General features: G+C 38.2%; 1 protein-coding gene across 23 annotated transcripts in view; it reads left to right on the plus strand.

Moving 5' to 3' along the window:
* Window positions 1–21,532, plus strand: part of Dlg2 (discs large MAGUK scaffold protein 2) — a 1,645,338-nt gene that overhangs the window by 1,118,026 nt on the left and 505,780 nt on the right. For all 23 annotated transcript variants that reach the window (XM_041643707.1, XM_041642302.1, XM_041642110.1 and 20 more), the window contains one exon: window positions 1,781–1,831. In XM_041643707.1, coding sequence (XP_041499641.1) covers window positions 1,781–1,831 — 51 coding nt within the window. The remainder of the gene's footprint in view (window positions 1–1,780; window positions 1,832–21,532) is intronic.

Below are 21,532 nucleotides of genomic sequence, written 5' to 3' on the forward strand. Positions count from 1 at the left end.
TTTCTTGAAAGAATCCCTTTCGCTTTGCATCTTTGGATATTTGCTCCCAGGGGCTTATTTTCCCCTCTTTGGAGCTTATTCCTGCTTCCCAGTTTGCAGCACTTCAATACCATGAAGGGCTTCACTCTAGAGAGTCGGTGAAGCAAAGAAAAGGCTCCATGGAGCCCTACTGAGTAAACAAAAACACATCACATTAATTCAGTCTCCTGCTGTCCTCCTATCAGCTATGGAAAGTAAGAAAGATGAACGAAAGTTCAGGCAGAAGAATACACATACAAGGAGTTTTGGTTGTTGTTATTTTTTCTGTCTTTGCATATACTCAACCAAAGCCTTCCTAGAGTTGCTGAAGCTTTCTGACATCACGAAGTCCTTTTCTGTGAGTCATTAAATTGCTAAAGCCCAGAAAATCAAATTTAGTTTAGGTCTGTTTGATAATGTAATAACACAGTAAAATGTGATTCACCAATTAGCTCATGTAATTGAATAATCAAAAACATGCTCCAAACAAGTCGCTGAGGCACAGTCCACCATGCTTACGGCTCTATGTTTTCTCTGATTACTACTGCAGGTACCTCTTCTGCCAATGCTATTCCCTCCCCATTTCCTATGAAAGAGAATCTACAAATACATCTGTGGCTGTAGATCAACAGGATACTTAGTTTCATTACTTGCTGATTTTTCGTTTCTCCTTCATCAGCTCCCTCTTGAGTAACTTCGACCCTGGGCAAAGGGGCTGGCAATCTAGTCCTGGCCTCCCTAGTGCTCTCCATGAACTATATTTAAATTCTGTGAGGAGAGAAACCCAGACAGTTGTTAGAGCCTTTAAAGGCAATCACAATTTTGTAGTTGAAACACTGCCTCCCTTGATGATTTCTAAATTCTAATGGTGTGAGCAAGACATACTTTAGGGGTGAGGGGGAGTAATAGACAGTTTGAGACTTTTTTCTCAGAAATTACAATTTTCTAAGAAGAAATCTGTGACAGATAAGAACAGAAATTCGGTGGGTTTTTTTTTCCCAGTTTACAGCATTTCCTCATAATTCTCTGTGCACATCTGTTGACTCATAGGTGCCTGGCTATATTCAAAATTCTTCTTCTAAACTCAGATCTATTCTAGAATTGTTTAGATGGCTGAAACAAACTCTAATGAGGAATTTTAAGATGGGTCCGTCTTTATTCATTTATTCCTTCTGAAATATCTGGGCAGGCTTTCATGGTCCAGGGCTTCCAATAAGCAAAAGAAAGAGTAATTGGCATATATTACCTGAACTTGCATCGATAAAGAAATGGAATTTCTTAGCTGACTCAGTCATTTTTAATATAGCTTTGCCCCTCAGAAGAGAGGAGAAAGAGGAGGGGCAAGAAGAGAAGGAGGAAGCAGAGGAGTAGGGGGGCATCCCATGGAGTTTTACTGCCATTTTAGGCATCACACTTTAGATTATATGCATGAGGTCTAAAGAGTTATTAGTAAACTTTTCCTTTGTAGTTATATATCATCGCTCTTTGATGATTTGTTTACAAACTCATAATGCATATTTTGTACTGTCCCCACACATTAAAAAAAAAACATCCTAAGCGATGGAATCATCATTAATTATTTTTGTCGTGTCTCATTTCATTTACGGAAAAACATAATTCAAAGCCCAATGTGAAGGAAATATTTTCTAATGACAGGTATATGCCTGTCACACCTGGAGTTCCCCCAGCAGTTTCTAAATGTATAATCTCATACTCAAAGCACATTAGTAATTCTCTTTCCTTTTTTTCTTCCTATTAATAGGTCAATGGAACAGAAATTGAATATGAATTCGAAGAAATTACATTGGAGAGGGTAAGAAAAACTTTAAAATCTTTACGTTGGTTTTCTGTCTTCCAGGTCCTAATTTGTAATCTTGTGAAATTACAAAATTGTATTTCTTAGCTTAAAGTTACCTACAAGATTTACAGGAGCGTGTTAGTGAAATGCTTACGGTAGAGAGCACTGAGGTAGAAGACCAAATAACCAGAATGTTCTCTTAGCAGATCATGTTTTCAAGGATTGGGGAAACAAATGGCGGAGGCAGAAGTGGCCCTGGAACTGTGCATTCCTTTATTCTGGATACTCTGCTGATAATGATGTGGCTGTATGTTTCTAAGACAGGTGATAGGATGTTCTCCACCACGTGATATTGATGCTATAATCTGACCCACAACTGCCACACACCTTCTATTTCAACCACGAAAAGAGTGATAAGCTTAAAGCCTATCCCCAAAGGCAGACACATCAACCCTGCAGCGCTCTGAAAATAAGCTAGAAGGACCTTGGCAACGACTTCCGGCAAATACAGGAAACCGTGCCACTCAGTATATTTAGGTCTTTTACAAAACAGCCAATGAAATGTCAAAGACAGTCTATAAAAAGCAATGTCAGGTAGCATTAACAGGCTAGCCATCATTCCAAAAGGTGAGCATACATAAAACAGCTTACTTACCCTCATTTGGAAATGAAGATAAGGAACATGAGCAGTTTCGTATCTAATTGCAAGTATTTCCAAGGTGTCTTACTATCTGTTGACAATGAGTAGCCCTGAAAATGAGCTAATTTGGAAACAGAGATCAAAAACCTTGGGGAAAAAAGCATAGTTTTAGAGACACAATTACATTTTAAAAGTTGGGCAAATTTCACAAAGACTGCTCGAATTTGTACTGTTTATAACAGTAAAGGCTCAAAAATATGTTTACTACTTCCTTATATACTCATATAATATTCATCTTATAAAATTAAATACAATGAAATACTAAGTTATATTTCGATATCATTTTAGAAGACTATGTCATCGCAAGGATACAAAGCATATCAGTTATGTAAATCAATTTTAAATTGTTTACAGTAAGTTTAAAACATAATTAAACATAGGCTGAATCGAATTGAACAAAACTCTTCCAATCTCCAAGTTCTAGTAAAAGTAGAAAAGCTTTTAAATATTCATTTCTTTGAAAAAAAGGGGAGGAAAAAAATAAAACAACATCCAGAAAGGGTGGGGGACACACATGGTATGGCTGAGTCTTCTCATCACTTGAGAATCAAGGACTCTATCATAATTAACACTACTGGTTGTGAGGGTTGCTGAGAGAACAAGCAATTTCCTTTGTCATTGGAGAATCGCCCTTAGATGACTTATTGTTTATAAACTCAAAGCATATGTTTTGTATGGATACAAAATCAAATCACCCCACTCTAAGGGGTGGAATCATTGCTGACTATTTTTGTAATGTCGTTTTCATTTTGGCAAAAGCATCCAATGCACAAACATAAAAGGCACGTGCAGGAATGGCAGGTGTGTGGTGGCAGTATGGTTTATGAGGTACAACGCACAATGTAAATGGCGACCCTTCTAAACCCAGAACCTGTGCAGCTAAACCGGTCTCACTGTGTTCTTGATTCCTCTCCTCTATCCAAGTTGTCCTTTCTTATATAGATATTCTGCATGACAATAGCAATGTACTAGACTTAAGGCCCCCAATGGGTATGACTTTGGTTAGGACTTTGTACCGCTGGAAGACATCTTATAGGCGTCTCAAACAAGCCTATTAACTTTTGTTTGCTGCATCCCTGTGACGTAAGATTTTACATCATCCACTGGATCAGTGTTAGGTGCACCTTGGGGATCATCCTGTGATCTCATTTATATTTATTCTTAGCTTTTAATAATAATAGCTGAAGAACTCACCAAAATCCTTCAAATGGTTTGTAAGCATAGTGACACGTGAGTCTCATTTGAGAAGCTCACACCCCTACTTGGATCTGTCATTCTTTCACTTTCTGTCTATTCGTTCCTGTACTGAAAATCTATGGAAAAAATGATGGTATCGAATTCCAACAATACTTTATAATATATATGAAAATAAATACACCAAAGATACATATATGACTACATCTGTGACACCTGGAAGGACATAATCTGTTAAAGTGCTAGCATCTTATTAAGGATTTGGGGTAGATATTTGTTGTTTTTTTTTGCATATCTTCTAAATATCTTCTAAATATTTAATGATTTTATAATACAATAAAATAAATTATATGATTATTTAAATAATTTTGTATAAAATGAAAACAAAATTATTATTCTATGAGCTATCATTCAAGTGTGAGTTAATACTATAGACCTTTATTCATTTATACTTCCTCTTTAATTTCTTGCTCTTCACTTTCATGAGTCAACAGATTTCTCATTTTATTCTAATTTTTATTGAGCATGAGTCGTCTTAAAGAAATTTATGTGGGAAGCTGATTACTCTGCAGATGGAGACTTTAACACATCTATTATGGACTTGGATAAAATTTTATTGGCATTCTAAATAGAGAAAGTGATATTAGGGGATATTAACTCAAACGAGAGAAAGAAAGAAAAACTACGCATGTTTGTAAATCGCTACCCCCCTCTCCGAGGCTGGAAATGTCATTAGTGAGATTCAGCACAAGATAAAGTGGGCAGCCCATCTAAACCCAGGGCCTGTGCAGCTCAGCAGGCCCCACTCTGTGTCTGATTCTTCTCTCTTCTCCTACACAGGTTCAGCACAAGATAAAGTGGGCAGCCCATCTAAACCCAGGGCCTGTGCAGCTCAGCAGGCCCCACTATGTGTCTGATTCTTCTCCCTTCCCCAACACAGTATACACTCAACTTTAAGAGAGCACTTTTTTTCCACTTAGCTATTGCTCAGCGTGTAATTAAAGGCAAACGTCGAGTTGAGAGAGAAAGCATTCACTTGGAGTCATATGATTGTGGGTTCTAGTTTGGAGTCTCGTATTTACACTAACCCTAAGCATGTTCCACCTTCTCCCTGTCTCCCTGTTCTTGGATTTCCAATCACACACTGAGCCTTGTCATTTCCACTAACAGTACACCTTTCAAATCCTCTGTGCCACATGTTATCCTTTTCACAGTTTCCCTCCCAAACTGTCATAATCTCCGTTAGGACTTGAGTTGCTGACTTCATGGACCTCCACTCATCTTCATCTTTATGTCCTCCCTTCCCTCCTTACATATGAAGTCTGACCTGGTCCAGCATTCTAATCTTCCATCTCATATAATCTTCACTTACTTTCCTCACTTAGCTGATTCAAAATCTCAGTCCTATTACCGAGTGGTTAAACCCTTCTTGTTTATTCCACATAAGCACCTGAGCTGCTGGGCCTGGCCAGAGAGGCACTCACGCAGTGCTCTCCCAGTTCTTAACCATTGACTCATGACTCTCAAATACTCCTGATAATTTTTAACGTTTCACCAGAAAATTCCCCTTCCTCTGTCTCTAAGACAACAATTTTCACATCATCTTTGAGATCTTCGTATCCTTAAAGTCCTCTCCCTCACCTTCACTTTCAAGTGATAACTGCCCTGTCAAATTTATGATAGTAAAAAATGTTGCCCAATTTGAGCATCAGTTCTCAGTCCTAACTGATTTCTCAGGAACATTTGGTATAGCTGTCACTAGTTCATCAAAGATAATGTTTGTTTGTTTGTTTGATTGATTGTTTAACTTCTAGAGCAAACATTTTTCTGTGCTCTCTTTTCTTTGCTGGTTGCCCATTGCTATTTGCTGTGTTCTTGCTATATTGTTCCTCTAAATGCTGGATGATTCCAGATACCAGATGGAAACACCTCTTTGCCAGCTCTCCTTCCTAGAGTGCCCTATCTCATCGAGATGCAAGGCTTACACTCCCCTATGACTTCATCTTCTGAATCTGAAGATGGCCCTTTCCCTCAGCTCATTGTCTACAACTAACTTTCCATCTCATGCATTTGCTTAAATACCAAGGGGTGCTTTCCCCTTGGCTCCCTCCCTTGGGCCCCAAACTGTTTCTCATCTAACAGTCCTTATCTAAGCTAAATGGTTCCTTATTATCCAGCCAAAATTATCTTCAAAGTCTCATTTATTTCTTTTCCTTGGGATTCATGAACAGGAGTGCACGTACTTCCATTAAATATATATATATATATATATTTCAAAGTCAAACTGTTTTTACTACGCTTTCTGTAGAATCTTCGCTCAAAGCAAGTTCATCCACGCCTGGACCACTCTAGTAGCCTGTCTGACTCTTCTCCAAATAGCCAGGGTAGTAGTTTTCAATCTGTAAGTCAGGCTGCACCAATTTATTATCGAAACCTTCCACGGGCTGGGAATTCACCCATCATCATCATCACCATCATCATCGTCATCTTCAAGGCTTCATAGGATGCTTTCCCCCTCATCTGTCTTCACATATATTGCTAGATCTGCACTGACAGTCTTGGGATTCCTCAAAAAGTCCATGCTATTCTCACCTCACGGGCTTGATTGTGGCTGTTTCTTTTTTTGCTTGAAAATCTTCATATATATATATATATATATATATATATATATATATATGTATGTATATTTCCATATGAGATTGGAATCATATTTCCATATAAGATTGCCATAAGAAGATTTTATATGTATATATGATCTCTCTATATAATATTATTACATAATATATTATGTGTTATTATATATAATATATTGTACCTATTATATATATATGTATATATATAATTTTCTCACTATACTCTCATATGGAAAATTGTTCCTGTCTAAATTAATACTAAATTTCAACATGCTTTACCCCCACCCCACAGTTTTATTGCTTTTTAATTATACTTACTAACTTCTGAAGTGTGTTCACTTTGTTAATGCCTATTTCTTCCAGAGTATATGCTATTTGTACATACTCAGTCACTTCTGTATTTGATTTTTCTACAATAATCTGACTGTGTAGTGCATACTAAGAAAAAGTATGTGGGTGGCTTTTGCCTCACTCTGCTCCTGGGAGGACAGTGGAGGAGATGCATGGAGGCTGGCTTGAATTCAGTGTTAAAACCCTGGCTCCCATAGCAGCTGTTCAAATGACCTTGAACTCCTTGTGTACCCTCATTGGATTTCAGTTTTCATATTAGGGAATGAACATAAGCGGTTTGTACCGATCTCAGATTACCCTTGGAAAATGAATCCGTTAATATAAAGGTTTATAATGTCATGCATGTTTAGTCTTAATATTTGATTTGGTTGATACATCACTTCTCACAAATATATCAGGATTGTTGAGAACCCTGACTTTTAATAGCCTCCCAGGACAAGACAGACATTTTGATGACTAAATGCTTGCAAGAGAAACATGGGTGCAAGACTTCAGATCCCCAGAAGCAATTTAAATGCCAGTGAACATGGTAGCCTGCCTGTATTGACAACCTTACAAGACAGTTGGGAGATCCCAGAGCAAGCTTGCTGGCAAGACTAGACACATCAGTGAGCCCTGTCCCTCAGGGACTGAGAGATATTTCCTCAATGAATATGGTAAAAATGATGAAGGATCATTTGAGAAAGCAACCTTGGTCCTCTACATACATAACACGTATGTTAATATGGAGAAAGAAAGCAGACAATTAGCCTGATATACGTTTATTTATCTATTTATAAAAACTAGCTTTTCTCATTTTTACATACCAATACAGTTCCCACTCCCTCCCCTCTTCCCACTCCCTCCATCTTCCCCCATCTGGTCTACTCCTCAGAGAGGGTAAGGAATCCCATGGGAAGTCAACAAAGTCTAGTGCATTGTTTTAAGGCACGATCAAGGCCCTCCCCCACTTTATCTAGACTAAGCAAGGTATCCCTCCAAAGAGAATGCGTTGCATAAAAGCCAGTACAAGCAGTAGGAATAAATCCTGGTCTCCCTGCCAGTGGCCACACAGTCTTCCCAGACACACACCATCACCCACATTATGAGGGTCTGGTTTTGTCCTATGCTGGTTCTCCCACTGTCAGGCCAAAACTGGTGCTCTCCCATTAGCTCAGGGAAGGTGTTTCAGTAGGTATTCCCTTCATGGTTTTGACCCCTTTGCTTATATTATCACTCCTCCCTCTCTTTGACCTGACTTTGGGAGCTCAACCCAGTATTCTGCTGTGGATCTCCTCATTTGCCTCCATCGGCCACTGGATGAAGGCTCTATGATGACATTTAAGACAGTCATCCAGGGAGGGAGAGCAAGGAACAAGATAATTTGATTGAGGGATCCATTATGGGCCTAGCAAGAAACCTGGCACTAGAGAAATTCCCAGAAATCCACAAGGATGGTCCCAGCTATGACCCTAAGCAATTGTGAAAAGAGTACCTGAACTGGCCAGCCTGTGATTCTTAATATACAATTTATAAGAGATTGATAAGACACCAAGAAATCCAATAACATGCCTTTTCTTTACTGTTTCTGTTGTTAGTTAGATTCCAAAGGTATAACAGCCACGAACCTTGCGCATGAATTTACCATGCATACATTTCCATCTAATCTCTATAACATTAATTATATGCTAAATTGGCCACATTAAATAATATTTTCAATAAGTATGTCTAAAGACCTCACTTTTACTTGCTAAGAGTATGAGACTCGGAGATCAAACAAGCTCTGAAAATCTTAGGGAAAGTCACATTTTCTAAAGGAGTGGGTTATGATCAGCTCCACCACACCAAGTTAGCCTACCTTAAAAGGTAGCTCAAGTACCATCTCTTTCAATGAGCTTTGCTTGCCTATCCCTCCTGATTAGTGTCCCTCTTCACAAACATCAATCTCGACCTGATGAAAAAGTGACTAGTATCTGTCTCTCCCAATGCCCTAGGCATTTTCCCATGGACAGTACTTTATTATGGTGTTTTTAGATACCATGTCACGGAAAAGGCAAAAACATTGGACAATTTGAAGACAAATCGATAGCTCATTTTCTGCTGCCAAGTTGCTCAATGCATTGACCATGTGCTAAACATACTAAACCCTAGGAAGATCTCTCATGCATCAGATTGTCATTTACTAAATGTGAGTACCAGACACAGTCTATACTTCATACATCGCATGGTATTGGAGAAATAAATAGTAACTGTGAAGAAGAACATAGTGTTATAGAGATCTGGCCCACAAGAGAGCCCTTCTGTGACACATCACACTTGAGCAAACTCCTGGGCGATGAGAAGAATGCAAGCACACAGCAGGAGGCAGAAAGAGAAAGCAGCCTCTCACACAGGACTGCCATCCAACTGCTCAAAGGTCTCTGGAAAAGTATTGCTCAGGTTACTTAGGACAAGTGTAGTTTTTCAAGCTGTGAAGCAGGAACCAGAGGACCAGGAAAGAGAGGCAGAACAAGCAGTGAACGTGAGTGCCTTGGATAAGCTTGGATAACTCTACAAGCTAGTTAATGTCGGCCTGAAGGCAATGGAAAACCTATGAAGAGGTTTAGTCACGAGAGCAGCATAGTCGTATCTATGAAAGCATTGTTTTGGCTGTAGGGCTGGATCCTCATGGGGTCAGACTGAGGGGAGGATGCAGGTGGGCCCATTAGGACGTAACTATGGATAAATGTGGTCAATAGTGAAGAAAGAGTAGGTAGCTTAAAATGTATTAGAAGTTATCTAATTGATCTCTACTATATTTTAGGTTGGGGGAGAAGAGTCAAAGATGCTTACAGTATAATAAATGGAACAGATTCTTGTTACAGACACTTAGTCAGGTGCACCTGTTATCTCTCAAGCCTTGCTGACACCCAGGGTTACCTGTCAACTGAGTAGATTTGTCAGTATTCTGTTTATGAGGCTAACAGACTGTGTATTCCTGGTATGATTTACACCATAAGAAGCTAGTTCACTTGTGCGTATAATAGATTCACCATGCCCGAGAGACCTTAACCAACATGTGTGACAGTGATTGAAAAAAGATGAGAAATCCATGTCTGGGACGTATAACTCCCCTCTATTCTCCCTAACAAGGTAGGCATATTCCTCTACAACCAGTAAGATAACCAATTATTAGAGCCTTTTCTTAAAGTATAAATCTATGACTTCTTCGCTTGTTATTTATCCATAAATAAATTTATAAGGTAAATGACAGACTTATTCAGTCTCAAAAAAGTCTCACAAATTAAGTATGTTTTGGATAAGAGTGAGCCACATGGGAATTTTGAAAGTAGTGCTTGTGAAATAATAGGTTACCATTAAAGGTGTCCAATGGCTTGTCCAGCTTGCTCCAGGTGTCAAATTAATTAGAAAGTAATTAAATGTCTGATTCACTTAGGCCACATTGTTTGATATTGATCATTGTGAAAATTCCTAAACTCAGAATTAAGTATCCAATCCTTCAAGTAATGTGGAGAATCGTGTTTCTGAACACCTTGTTTTTTCTAGGACTGTTTAGCTCTTTTCAGTTAATAGTAACAGGAATGATAATCAGAGTCCAAATAGATGGTTGGTGGGCTTTCAATAATATATAATCAACTATTGCAAAACCTCATTCACAATGAGTTAAGTAACTTTGGGTAATAGATGATTTCTTCAAACAAATTCCATTGTATGTCTAATTATGGTGTATCTTTTCAGTATGCTTGAAACAGGATATATGTGTATTTGTGTGTGTGTATGTAGTGTATATATATATGTATATATGTAGCTGTTATATGAATATATATCACTCAAATATAAATATTTATTTAGACATAAAGAAAAGTGAATTTTGATTAGTTTATTAGCTTTGGATGGCATCACATGATTTAAGGACTAAAAGCAAGCCTCTAAAAGCATTGTGAGGAAGGACAGTTCGGAATTCCTTATGAATCCAAGGTCACCCACTTCCTGTGTGACCTCAGGCAAATAAGTCAACCTATTAAGACCTCATGCTTCTTCACTGCAGATGGTTTACTGATATGTGCACATATGTGTGTGTGTGCGTGCACACACGTGTGTGTTATTTTAAAGAGTTTCTAGAACCTCCAAGATGCTGTTGTCTGTTTTTATCAGGTACACACAGACACACTTTTGTAGGCTCTGCATGTCTGATATAGACCACTGTTGACATAACTTTGGACATAATGTACAGCTAGATCAAATAGCAAACTCTTTCACTTTCCTCCCACACTCTCCATCCCCCCTCTGTTGTGTCTATTTGCGTTTACATTGTGTCTAGTTGCATTTACAATGTGTCTGTTTGTGTTTACACTGTGTCTATTTGTGTTTACAATGTGTCTATTTGTATTTACATTGTGTCTATTTGTATTTACATTGTGTCTGTGTTTGCTTTGTGTCTATTTGTGTTTACATCTATATTTGTGGTGAATGATAACATTCTTCCTTGTGCTGTAAACATCTAACCATCAATACAGTCTGTGTTCCCTTCATGAATACAATTGAAGACTGAGTTTGCATTCTTAACTAATAGGCTAATCTAGCATTGTTAACATCTCTTTTTCTTTATGATGAATAATACGACCAGAGTTCCAAGTGGATAAGCAGTTATACTCTGATTTTCAATTTGTAGTAGCTTGGGACTCTAGTGGGCTATGCTGTTTGTTTTGAATCCTGGTGTCTTTGTAAAATGGTTTATTTCAATGGTCGTTATTTCTGGTTTTGGTGTAGGATTTCCCTTGGAGGACCTCTTTCCTTCAAAAAACTATATATCTCCTCATGACAATCAAAGCTTCCTGCAGTGAGATTAAGAGAAAGAAGATTCAAGAGAGCCTCAAAGCAGTCAATTCCCATGAGGAGTCAGTCATTCTACAGGTTCAACCCAATCCTACCCCTCATCCAGAATTCTTTCCTTGAATCTTATAGCCAGACTAGTTCAAACTATTTATTTATAACTTACACAATGATGTACACTAAAGTTGTACCCTACATATTACTACACTTAACTTATACAATGGGCCATGTCCTCAGCTTATACTCCCACAGCCAGGTATGATTTGAACCTTGGGCACCAGCCAAATGTCCAGATGTGAAATGCTTACTCATCCAGGTGACACCATGGGAAAGTGGTAGAACCGTTTAAGGACGTGGATCCCAATCGAAATAGCTTAGGTCACAACAGTGTGTTCTCTGAAGGTAGTTCACAAGTAATAATTGGTTGTTCTCACCGCAGTCCCTGGAGGGCTATTATAAAAGGAGGGAACCTATTCCTGTTCTCTTTCTGTTCAAGAGATGGGATCATTTCGTCTCCATTGCTCCCACCATCAAGTACCACTGTGTACAGCTCTCATCAGCGGTCACACACCTACTTTGTTCAATCTCAATTTCTGAACCTCAGAAACTATAAGTTAAATAGGACTTTTCTCTTTTTAAGTTAGTTGACTCCAGTGTTGTATTATGGTGACCCAAATCCTGACAGATCCTCACTGTTTTCTAAATACTAATCATACTTCTTATTACTGAGAAGAAATGGCAAAGCAAGTTTTGCAGTAAAATATCTTTGGCAGGCTATAGGCAATTAGTACTCCTCCATTAAAGCATCATGTTAGTATTTTCTTTCTCCCAGTAACAGGAGCAATTTTTAAATGTCAAGCAAGTGACAGGTCTATGTATTTAGGTCTCTATTATCCAAAATCCTCCGATTTAAGACTTTTAAAGACTTTCACAGTATTAACCATAGGACTCGGATGTCAAGGGCGAAATTGTTAGGAATAAAGTTTCCAGGCATTTGCAGAGTCATTAATCTAACTTTTCTATATATGAGAGAGTCAGGCTCAGTATCCGGATTACCTAGTAAATACACCTCAAAGGGCATATTTAGATGGATTAGCATAGAGTGCATTAAGCAAAAACTCAGCTGCTGATGTCAACCATGTCCATTCTTCTTTCTTCTAGAAGGTTCCAGCTGAGTTACCTTCCTTTTCCAGACTTAAAATCCCATCACCAGAATATTAACTAACACTGTTCATTAGTTCATTGTCCTTAGCCTAGGCACCCTTGCCTCATTTAAACTGACCAATAGTTTTTTTTTTCTTTTTTGAGTGTCTTGGACATCTTTCTTTCATTTGGTTCTTGACTGTCACCAATTTATCCAACACTGTATAATGATATTTCCAAAATAAACAACTTTTAGGAAAAAACATATCTCTATTTGGAAAATTGTCTTAGACTGTTTGCTGTTCATACTAACAGAATACCAGAGATTGAGAACTGTGTGAAGAAACCAAGTTCACTTGATTTAGTTCTGGGGTGTGGAAAGTGTTAGTATCTGCCAAGAGTCTAAGGGCTGCTTCTTAATATGGCAGAAGGGCAAGTAAACATGGCCTCCATCTACTTCTTAAGTAACTACTCCACTCCTGGGATATTGATGTGAATCTACTCATGAGGACAATGCCCTATAATCTGCCAGTGCTTAAAAGCTTCAATTCTCAATGCTGGAACAATGCCAATTAAATTTCAACATGAGTGTTAGAGATACTATGAAAAGCATAAATAACAAAAGACTTGTGTAGAAAGGATGGGTCTCCATCATGACCAAAATGGGTCCTGTAATCAGAGGGTAATCTATCTCCATGACTGGTCTCAGTAAAGTACAGATGGTTGGGGAGACTGGACTGTGAGTGCTCTGAGCATTTGGGACCAGGCCATAAGTACTGGAACTTGAGAATCTTGGAAAGAGAAAAGGTCCAGGGAGCTGACTGGAGAGATGCCCAGCAGTGACACCTGGCTTACTAAACCTGAGGTCTTGAGAAATGATGGAAGTCCGGGATTTAGTCCCTTGCAAAGCCAAATTGACATGGCTATAATTTGCTCAAGCTCATCTGTCAGGCTAGCAGAAAGACTACCCTTTTTAGTGCCTGCCACAACTAGCAGGCTAGTGGAAATAAAACCTGTAATTCTTAGCACTTTCCTTCCTAACTATTCTGACATATCCACAATCATCCCACAGCTTTATGGTATTATTCAGTGAGTAGGAAATCTGCATATTGCTTGGTCATTACTCCTCAGGAGAAATGGTCGTGACATTCCACCCCTTTCTCAGAGTTGACCCAATAAGCCTGCCAGTTTGTACTGTAGTGCTTCCCACCAAACTGACATGCGTGGCTTGTCTACATGTTGGTTTCTTCTCACCGTGTTTTTAACTGTCCTTAGAGTCTGTTACAGACGTCTGCCTTCCCCACGTGACCTACTTGCTTTCATTAACCCTAAGGATTGTGAAGTCCAGGAGTGAGTCTTTGTTATTCTCCTACAAATACATCAGTATATTCCTGGATTCTGTCTTAGGGGAGGAGGTATGCACATCTTCCAGTATCGTATGAAGGAAGGTACACAGTTCTTAGAATTCTGATATGAAAGCCTATATCCCTCCAGAAAACAAGGAAGCTTCTATTGGGGAAAACATCTGGAAGACACTTTACTAGAGAGGTTCCCTGCTTCCAAAGGAACCCAGAATTTTCAGATGACTGAGTAAATAAATGGAAGAGAAAACGACCTTGTTTGCATCCTGTGACCGTGAGCAAACCAGCACTGAAACCTTTGCCTGAATTTTTGTTACAGAAAATAATCAATACTCATTATTGTGTTTTGCTGTTTGAAGTGAACCTTGTGCTAGCCTTCAAAAAAAACAAACTCTAAATGATGTAGGTGATTATAAAACCCTAAGGAATTTGCTTAGGACCCTAACATTTTAGATATACCTCAAAATATTCATTACTGAAAATTGTTTTTTTCCTATCCAATTTCATTTTATGGGAATCTCTCCCCACAATTCCCACCACCCATTTGGTAAACCATGAATGCCTCCTTCACAGAGTCTTTTCATCTTTGCAGAGGACTCCCCCTCACCCTGCTTCTCTGCAGATCTTTTAAATTATCCTACAGGGTTGGTGTTCTGCTACTGAGTTGTGAGTGCTACCTCTTCCTACCCCATCTGCAGAATGAACACCTGCTTGATTGGGAAAAAAAAGAAGAAGAGGGGATATACAAGAAGAAAACACTCTAGTATCTGAATATAGAGCCTTCTCATACAGAGATGTATAGTAGAAAAACCAAACACTATTTTATATTAGAGACTTCTAGAATTTTTAGGTTTAACTGCTTATAGTTTATCATTTACTTTGATGAGCTTGATGTTTTTTAATCTCTTAAATTATCCACTGGAGAAAATTAATGTATAGATGCATTTTGAAGTTATTTCTTAGGCATTGGAATTTCCATGTAAAATTTTCAGAGTCTAAAGTTTAAATGTTTGGTCTACAGAAATTCTACTTAAAGAATGCCCACAAGGTCATGATGAAGAGTAGGACATCTTCCATTTCAGATTGTCAATCAGTTTTGTTGACCTTCAAATTGCTCCTCACACCATTATTTTTTTTTAACCTAAACAGCTTCAACACAGTGTTCAAAACCCAGCTTGTAGATCTCTTTTGAAAAGTCCACATTCCACCATTGTGAGCTTGTCTGCCCTCATTATCATCCCCAGACTTCCTACTTGCCCTGCGTTCCTATCATATCTGCTTCTGTGGGATAATAATGATGTCTGTGTTCCGTTTGCTCTGTTTCCCTCTGGAACCTGGAGTGTGATAGATAGATGCGCCGTGTTGAAGGTGAAATTCTGCAAAGACATTAACCTATCAGAATAACCACTACAACCTTAATGTCCTAGCACATCACAAGTTTCTGTCTTGTTCCCACTGTAGCCCTTAACTATGGATCCTGATCGTCTTACTATGTATTCTCCAGAGAGGAGGAATCAATGCACAGTGAAGTATAAGGGAACATTTCATATGAAATGATGCTGGTGTGTACGGAGGCCAAGATCTGGAAAGCCAGTAAAGTCAGATGTATAATTATATCTGAATTTAGGGTCAGTGTCTCACACAATAAGTGGGAAAAGAAAAGCAAGTTTAAGAAGCTATTGCTGAGGCTCTGTGGGTACTCTGCTCAGGCAATAAAATATCCATCTTCTTTACTGTTCTATAAGAAAGGGGATTCTCTCTGCTACCTTCTTTGTCTATCTGCACTCTTTATATATTAGATACTATCTAGTTCTGTTGTGAGGGCAATTTTCTTTATCCAGTCCACTAATGCACATGCTTATGCTTTGAGAAACACCCTCGAGGATACATCCAGGACCAGTGTTTTACCAGCATTGTGGCTATCCTTAAACTCAGCAGACTGATACATAAAAATAACCATCACATTGACCAAGACTTTGTCTTTCTATGCTTGCGTTTGTAAATCTTCATCGGAAATTGATATTTCTCACCAGAAATGACACCCAGTCTTTTATTTGCTGCACATTGGCTAAATTAAGTCATGCTATATGCAGAATGCACAACTAAACAGCAAATTACAGCTATACAATGCTCAGACAACTAATCCGAAAGTCATGTACCCAAGTCCCAAAGTGATAGCAAGGTTCCAATACTGTCCTTCGCTTACAGTCACTAGGAAACTAAGGTTTACAGAGGTTAAAAATGTGTTCAAGGTCATAAGAGAATGGCAGAATTCCCGTTTATTGATATGATATAGTTTCTTTTCTAAAACGTAGCCAATACCTCAAGATCTTATATGGTGATGAGTAAAAGCCTGAAGTGTCTAAATATTCAACTGTGGCAACTAAAATACTGTCTTCATAAAGCCAGTATAGCCAATCAGTTTATGTCACTTTATATGTGGCCAGTGTTTACGTAAATCTTTTGAGGAGATGCCTGCAACCTTTTATACAACATTTGCCACTGTGGCCCCCAGCCAATTTGATTTCACCTGAACTAAAGGGAAATTGGAAGATTAAATTTTCAAGTCTTTGAAGAACTGAAAGTGTTCTTGCCTTAATCTTTTTCACTTTATAATTTTTATTTTTCTGTTTTTATTCAGTAGAAAAATTTATTAATAAGCACCAAAATTAATAAGAAGTATCACAATGAATTTGTATGCATATTTTGCATATAATACATATGTACATAGGTGCGTGAATATTTTATGAACCCACATTCATATATAAACAACTTTTTTATTTGTTTAATACATTATTTAATTGCATTGCTTATGTATACATCCTGTGTGCACCTATATTTATTTATTTCATTTATCTATATTAATGCATGTGCACATAGATGTTTGATCAGTAGATGGATAGATCTATGGGTAAATAGACAGAGAGAAGAAACATTCTTTGTAATCTGGAGCCAATGCTCAATGCCTCTTTTCCATGGTTGGTATTGTAGCAGCTGCAACAACAAGGGTGCACTCGAGTCCTTATAGAGGGGCATCTGTAATTTATAAAGGTTGAATCTTGTCATAGTTAGCACTGGTAGCTTCACACCTGCTGTGGGACAATGGTTTGTACCCTGTCCATTGTATTTTAATAAAACACTGATTGGCCAGTATCCAGGCAAGAAGTATAGGCAGGACAACCAGGCAGGAACTAGAGGCAGGGTGATTAGAACAGGAGAATTCTGGGAAGAAGGAAGCTTATTCTGCAGTCATGATCCAGCCACAGAGCAAGCAAGATGTGACTGCCTTGCCAAAAAGGGTACCAAGCCACATGGCTAACATACACAAGAATAATGGGCTAATATAAGTTATAAGAGTTAACAAGACGTCTGAGCTACTAGGCCAGTTTATAATTACTGTAGACCTCTGTGTGGTTTCTTTGGGACTTAACGACTGCAGAAACCGGGCAGGACAGAAAGCTTAGTCAACAGAATGGCACCCACATGAACAACTACATCCACATAAAGCCTGAAAGATCTTGGGCAGTAATTCTAGACAGAAAAGAATAGAGTTAAGCATGGCTTATTGATAGCAGCATTTTCTCAGATGGGCTCTGCTTGCTAGAGACAAGTGTTCTCAAAAGCTCAATCAACATACACCCCAAGAATCACCTGCAAAGAAAGTCTCAGTTGGATAATTGTATTTATCAAGTTGATCTATGGGCATGTTGGGAAGCAGAGATACACACCTTCAACTTAAGCTTAATGCAGAGAAGGAGAGCTGGAGGTGGGTCTGGGCTATGAATTCACAGAGCCTAGCTCCACCCGCTCTGTCTGTGATGGGCTTCCATATGCTAGGATGTACTTCCCCATAATATCCCCCAGTCAGTGTCATGGATTGGAGGCCAAATGTTTAAATATATGAGAGCCTAGGAGGATATTCTCATTCAAAACACACAACATCATGGGATGCATTAATCCCTGGGCAGATAGCCTTATGTTGAATAAGCAAGCTAGCTAAGTCTGAATGCTGTGAGTTAGCCATCAAGTAGTGTTTCTTTGTGGTTTCTACTTTGAGTTTCTTCTTGAGTTCCTTTCCCGACTTCCCTCAGTGATGGACTGTAGCCTGAGAGCTGGAATAAACCCTTCTCTCTTCTATGTTTGTTGTGGTTATGTTTTTTATTCCAGCAACAGACTGAAAGTAGAAAATACCTCATATGCCAGTTATCTATAATGATTATCTCATATCTTAATAATAACTGTTCTATGTAAGTTTGGGGTCATTTTTCTCAAAGCAAACAAACTATAGAAGAAAGAATACATTTGTTCATGGTCAGCAAAGCAATGCATGGCACAGTTACTTAATCAGTTGGCTATTCTGTCCTTGTTAAATGTCACCTGCAGGCATAGGAAATAAAAAAAAAGTTTTGGAATAAAATGCTTATTTTTTGAGCAGTCATGATACACATCTGGATTGCCTCCAAAATTTTACTGCATTGATCAGCAGGAAAATTAAGCCAAATTATATATCATTCTCAATTATTATTCAAGAAACAGTTGTAAGGCAATGATGCAGGTGGAGATGTGCTTTTTCCGTTTAACGGTATTTCTTAATGCTTGTGAAATATGCCACGTATCACCCTGAACAGACCATCTGCTTAAACTGTGCTCAGATGTCAACAAGATCACAATAACTCTGGAGACAAATAACAAAAAATGATATTGTTTTTGTATTAGCATCTTTCTAATGCATGAAAACTAATAGAGTTAAGGTTTCATTCCGATTATGTGTTGTAAATTTCCTGAAAGAAAATAGATCCGTATTTTCTGAAACAAAATAGGTGAGGTTTTTGGGTCTATTAGCAAGAATGCACCATTCACTGCCATTTCATTTAGCTAGTATAATATCTAGATTTTTCTTTCACTATAGCTCATATTTTAATATTGCTTCATTATTTTCACATTATATTTTGACATATCATCTTCTTCAAGGAAATGAAACATCATGCTCATCATTTTGCAAAAAAACTAAAGCACACTTAGCATCTTCTCCATTGGTTCCCCAAGGCCACTACAGGCATAACAAGGACCTCATTCTAAACCTCCAGCCCTGTTCCTTCCCCAGGATTGCTGCCTGTGTTTTTGGCTTTCCTTAACACCAAAAACTTCCAAATCATCAGCCTTCCTAGGTAAGACTGTCCAAGCATATTGAAGGTGATTTCTCATCAAGCTAACTGAAATCAGAGACAGGCAATTTTTTCAGAGCACATTACATCTTTAAACCAAATGATTTAGACCTGCCTTTTGGAAAGCACCTCTCATAAATGTTATTTCTACTTTCTCTGCTCTCCTTTTGCTTTTCCCATAAAGACCCTTTTAGATTTTAAACATCTCCATTTGAAAGACTTTCCTTATATTGGTTTGATTTTTCTTTTTGTATTATCTACCAAGTATGTTTCTTTTATTTTGTCGTCCCCCTCCCCCCATGAAAGCAAAGTATTTTGAAAGTAGCCTTTGTAATCAAAAGTATGAAGTCATATTATAGTCTTGCATGTAACAGGTTTAGGAATGTGACCAGGTTGCTCTCTGTGCCTCTGTGTTCATATCTTTTCAAGTGAGATGATGCTGGTAACTATCTCAGGGTCACAGGTGGGTGTTGTAGGAGGCTGTTCATTTCCGACTGCTCAGCCCTTAAATAATCACACATAAACTAAATTATTTAAATCACTGTTTCGCCCATTAGTTCTAGATTCTTAGTAACTAACTTTTTCATCTTAATTTAACCCATCTCTTAATGTGTATATTGCCACATAGCTGTGGCTTACCAGGTAAAGTTCCAGCATCTGTCTCTGCGGGGCTACATGGCTTCTCACTGACTCAATCTCCTTTCTCCCATATCCAGTTTAGTTTTCCCCACCTAGCTCTGGTCTACCCTACCAGGCCAACCCAGTTTCTTTATTAACCAATGGTGTTCACAGCATACAGAGGGGAATCCCACATCACCTCCCCTTTTCTGTTTAGATAAAAAGGAAGGTTTTAATTTTAAGATAGTAAAATTATATTACGAGAGGTATCAAGCAAGAATTATAGTTATAGTATCTATATCTACTTTATCTTTTATCATAATTAACAAAAACTATATCTACTTTCTATCTATACTCCAACTCCATCAAAGACTCCAGAAGGAGATAACATTACCTAAGTAAACAGGAAGTGCATTGTAAGCAAATTCCAAAACTCTAGAATTGACAGAGACATCTTGCTGCCTGGACAGTCACCTAAAGTTCTTTGGTAATGCTGTGGGCACCCATCTTCAGTCTACAGGCCCATATTGTCTGGCAGACTTTTTATGAAGCAGGAAATTTCAAAGACAGTTCTGCCTAGATTGGCAGTTTGTCAGTCACTTTTTTTCTATGTCCTGAAGAATGTCTGGCAGACTATTTCATGAAGTAGGAACCCTGAAGAATCATCTCACCTTTAGGCAAGTTCAGCAGTCATTTCTCTGTGGGTCCTACATGTTCAGTTCATACAGCGTACCATCAAGCAGTCCAGGCAAGAGCAGTTTCTTGCCCAAATGGCTAGAAAACTCCAAAAGGAGCCTCTTCAATGCCCATCAACCTCTTGAAGTAATTAGTACTGCCAAGAGAAGATGTGTCTCACTTTCAAGAAAAGTTCTAAGTTCTTAAAACAGTTTAAATGCTATATTCTGTAGTCTTTGAAAGGTTTGAAGGATGCCTATTCATCTGAAATACATATCTGTCCATCTAGAAAATTTAACTAACATGACTACAAGCTTGACTTTTATAGATGATTATCTATTAACCTATATTTTTAATCATACATTACATTTTTTAAATGAACTATACTAACACAACACCTTAATCAAGAGCAGAAATATATAATACAAATTGACCTATATTAAATTTGTATTAATAAACCAAGATCCATACCAATGCAAATCCATATAGCAGGTGGGGACTGGATATGTTTATGAGTATGAAATTTAGCGCATTGACACAATGTCTGGTCCCAGTAAGTGTTATAAAAGAGTTCAATAATGCTGCCATGAATATTAGTCTACTTTTCGTCCTTCAAAAACCTTGAGAATCCAATGTCCACTTTGTTCTTGACTAGTCTTTCTGAAGAATCCCCCCACCCCCTTGATTGTTCTCCATAAAGTTTCCTGCCTTTGACAGTGTTTATGAGTATAATTCTTCCTCCTGATAGTTCCTCCTTTCTTGTTCAGCAGAGAAGGTATTGCTCAGAAATCAAGAATGAGCTTAACTTGTATGAGGCTCCAAGTTTGATCCTGAGCATCAAAACGTAATTCATTGTATAGAACTGTATTAAATTCCCACAGTGGTGCTTGGAATTGCTGGTTTGTTAACCACCTTCTCTGTGACAAGTGTATACAATTCTGTGATGAATTCGTGACTAAGGCAGTCTTTCCTTGGAGAGAGGAAGAGTCAGATGGGTTGCCACTGTGTCAATAGCATCATCACCCAAACAGGATGATGTACCACCCAAGCCTTGCCATCTTCCT

Source organism: Microtus oregoni, unplaced genomic scaffold, assembly GCF_018167655.1.
Source record: "Microtus oregoni isolate MIOR12 unplaced genomic scaffold, Mior012 000000F_ref0000247, whole genome shotgun sequence".
Lineage (NCBI taxonomy): Eukaryota > Metazoa > Chordata > Mammalia > Rodentia > Cricetidae > Microtus > Microtus oregoni.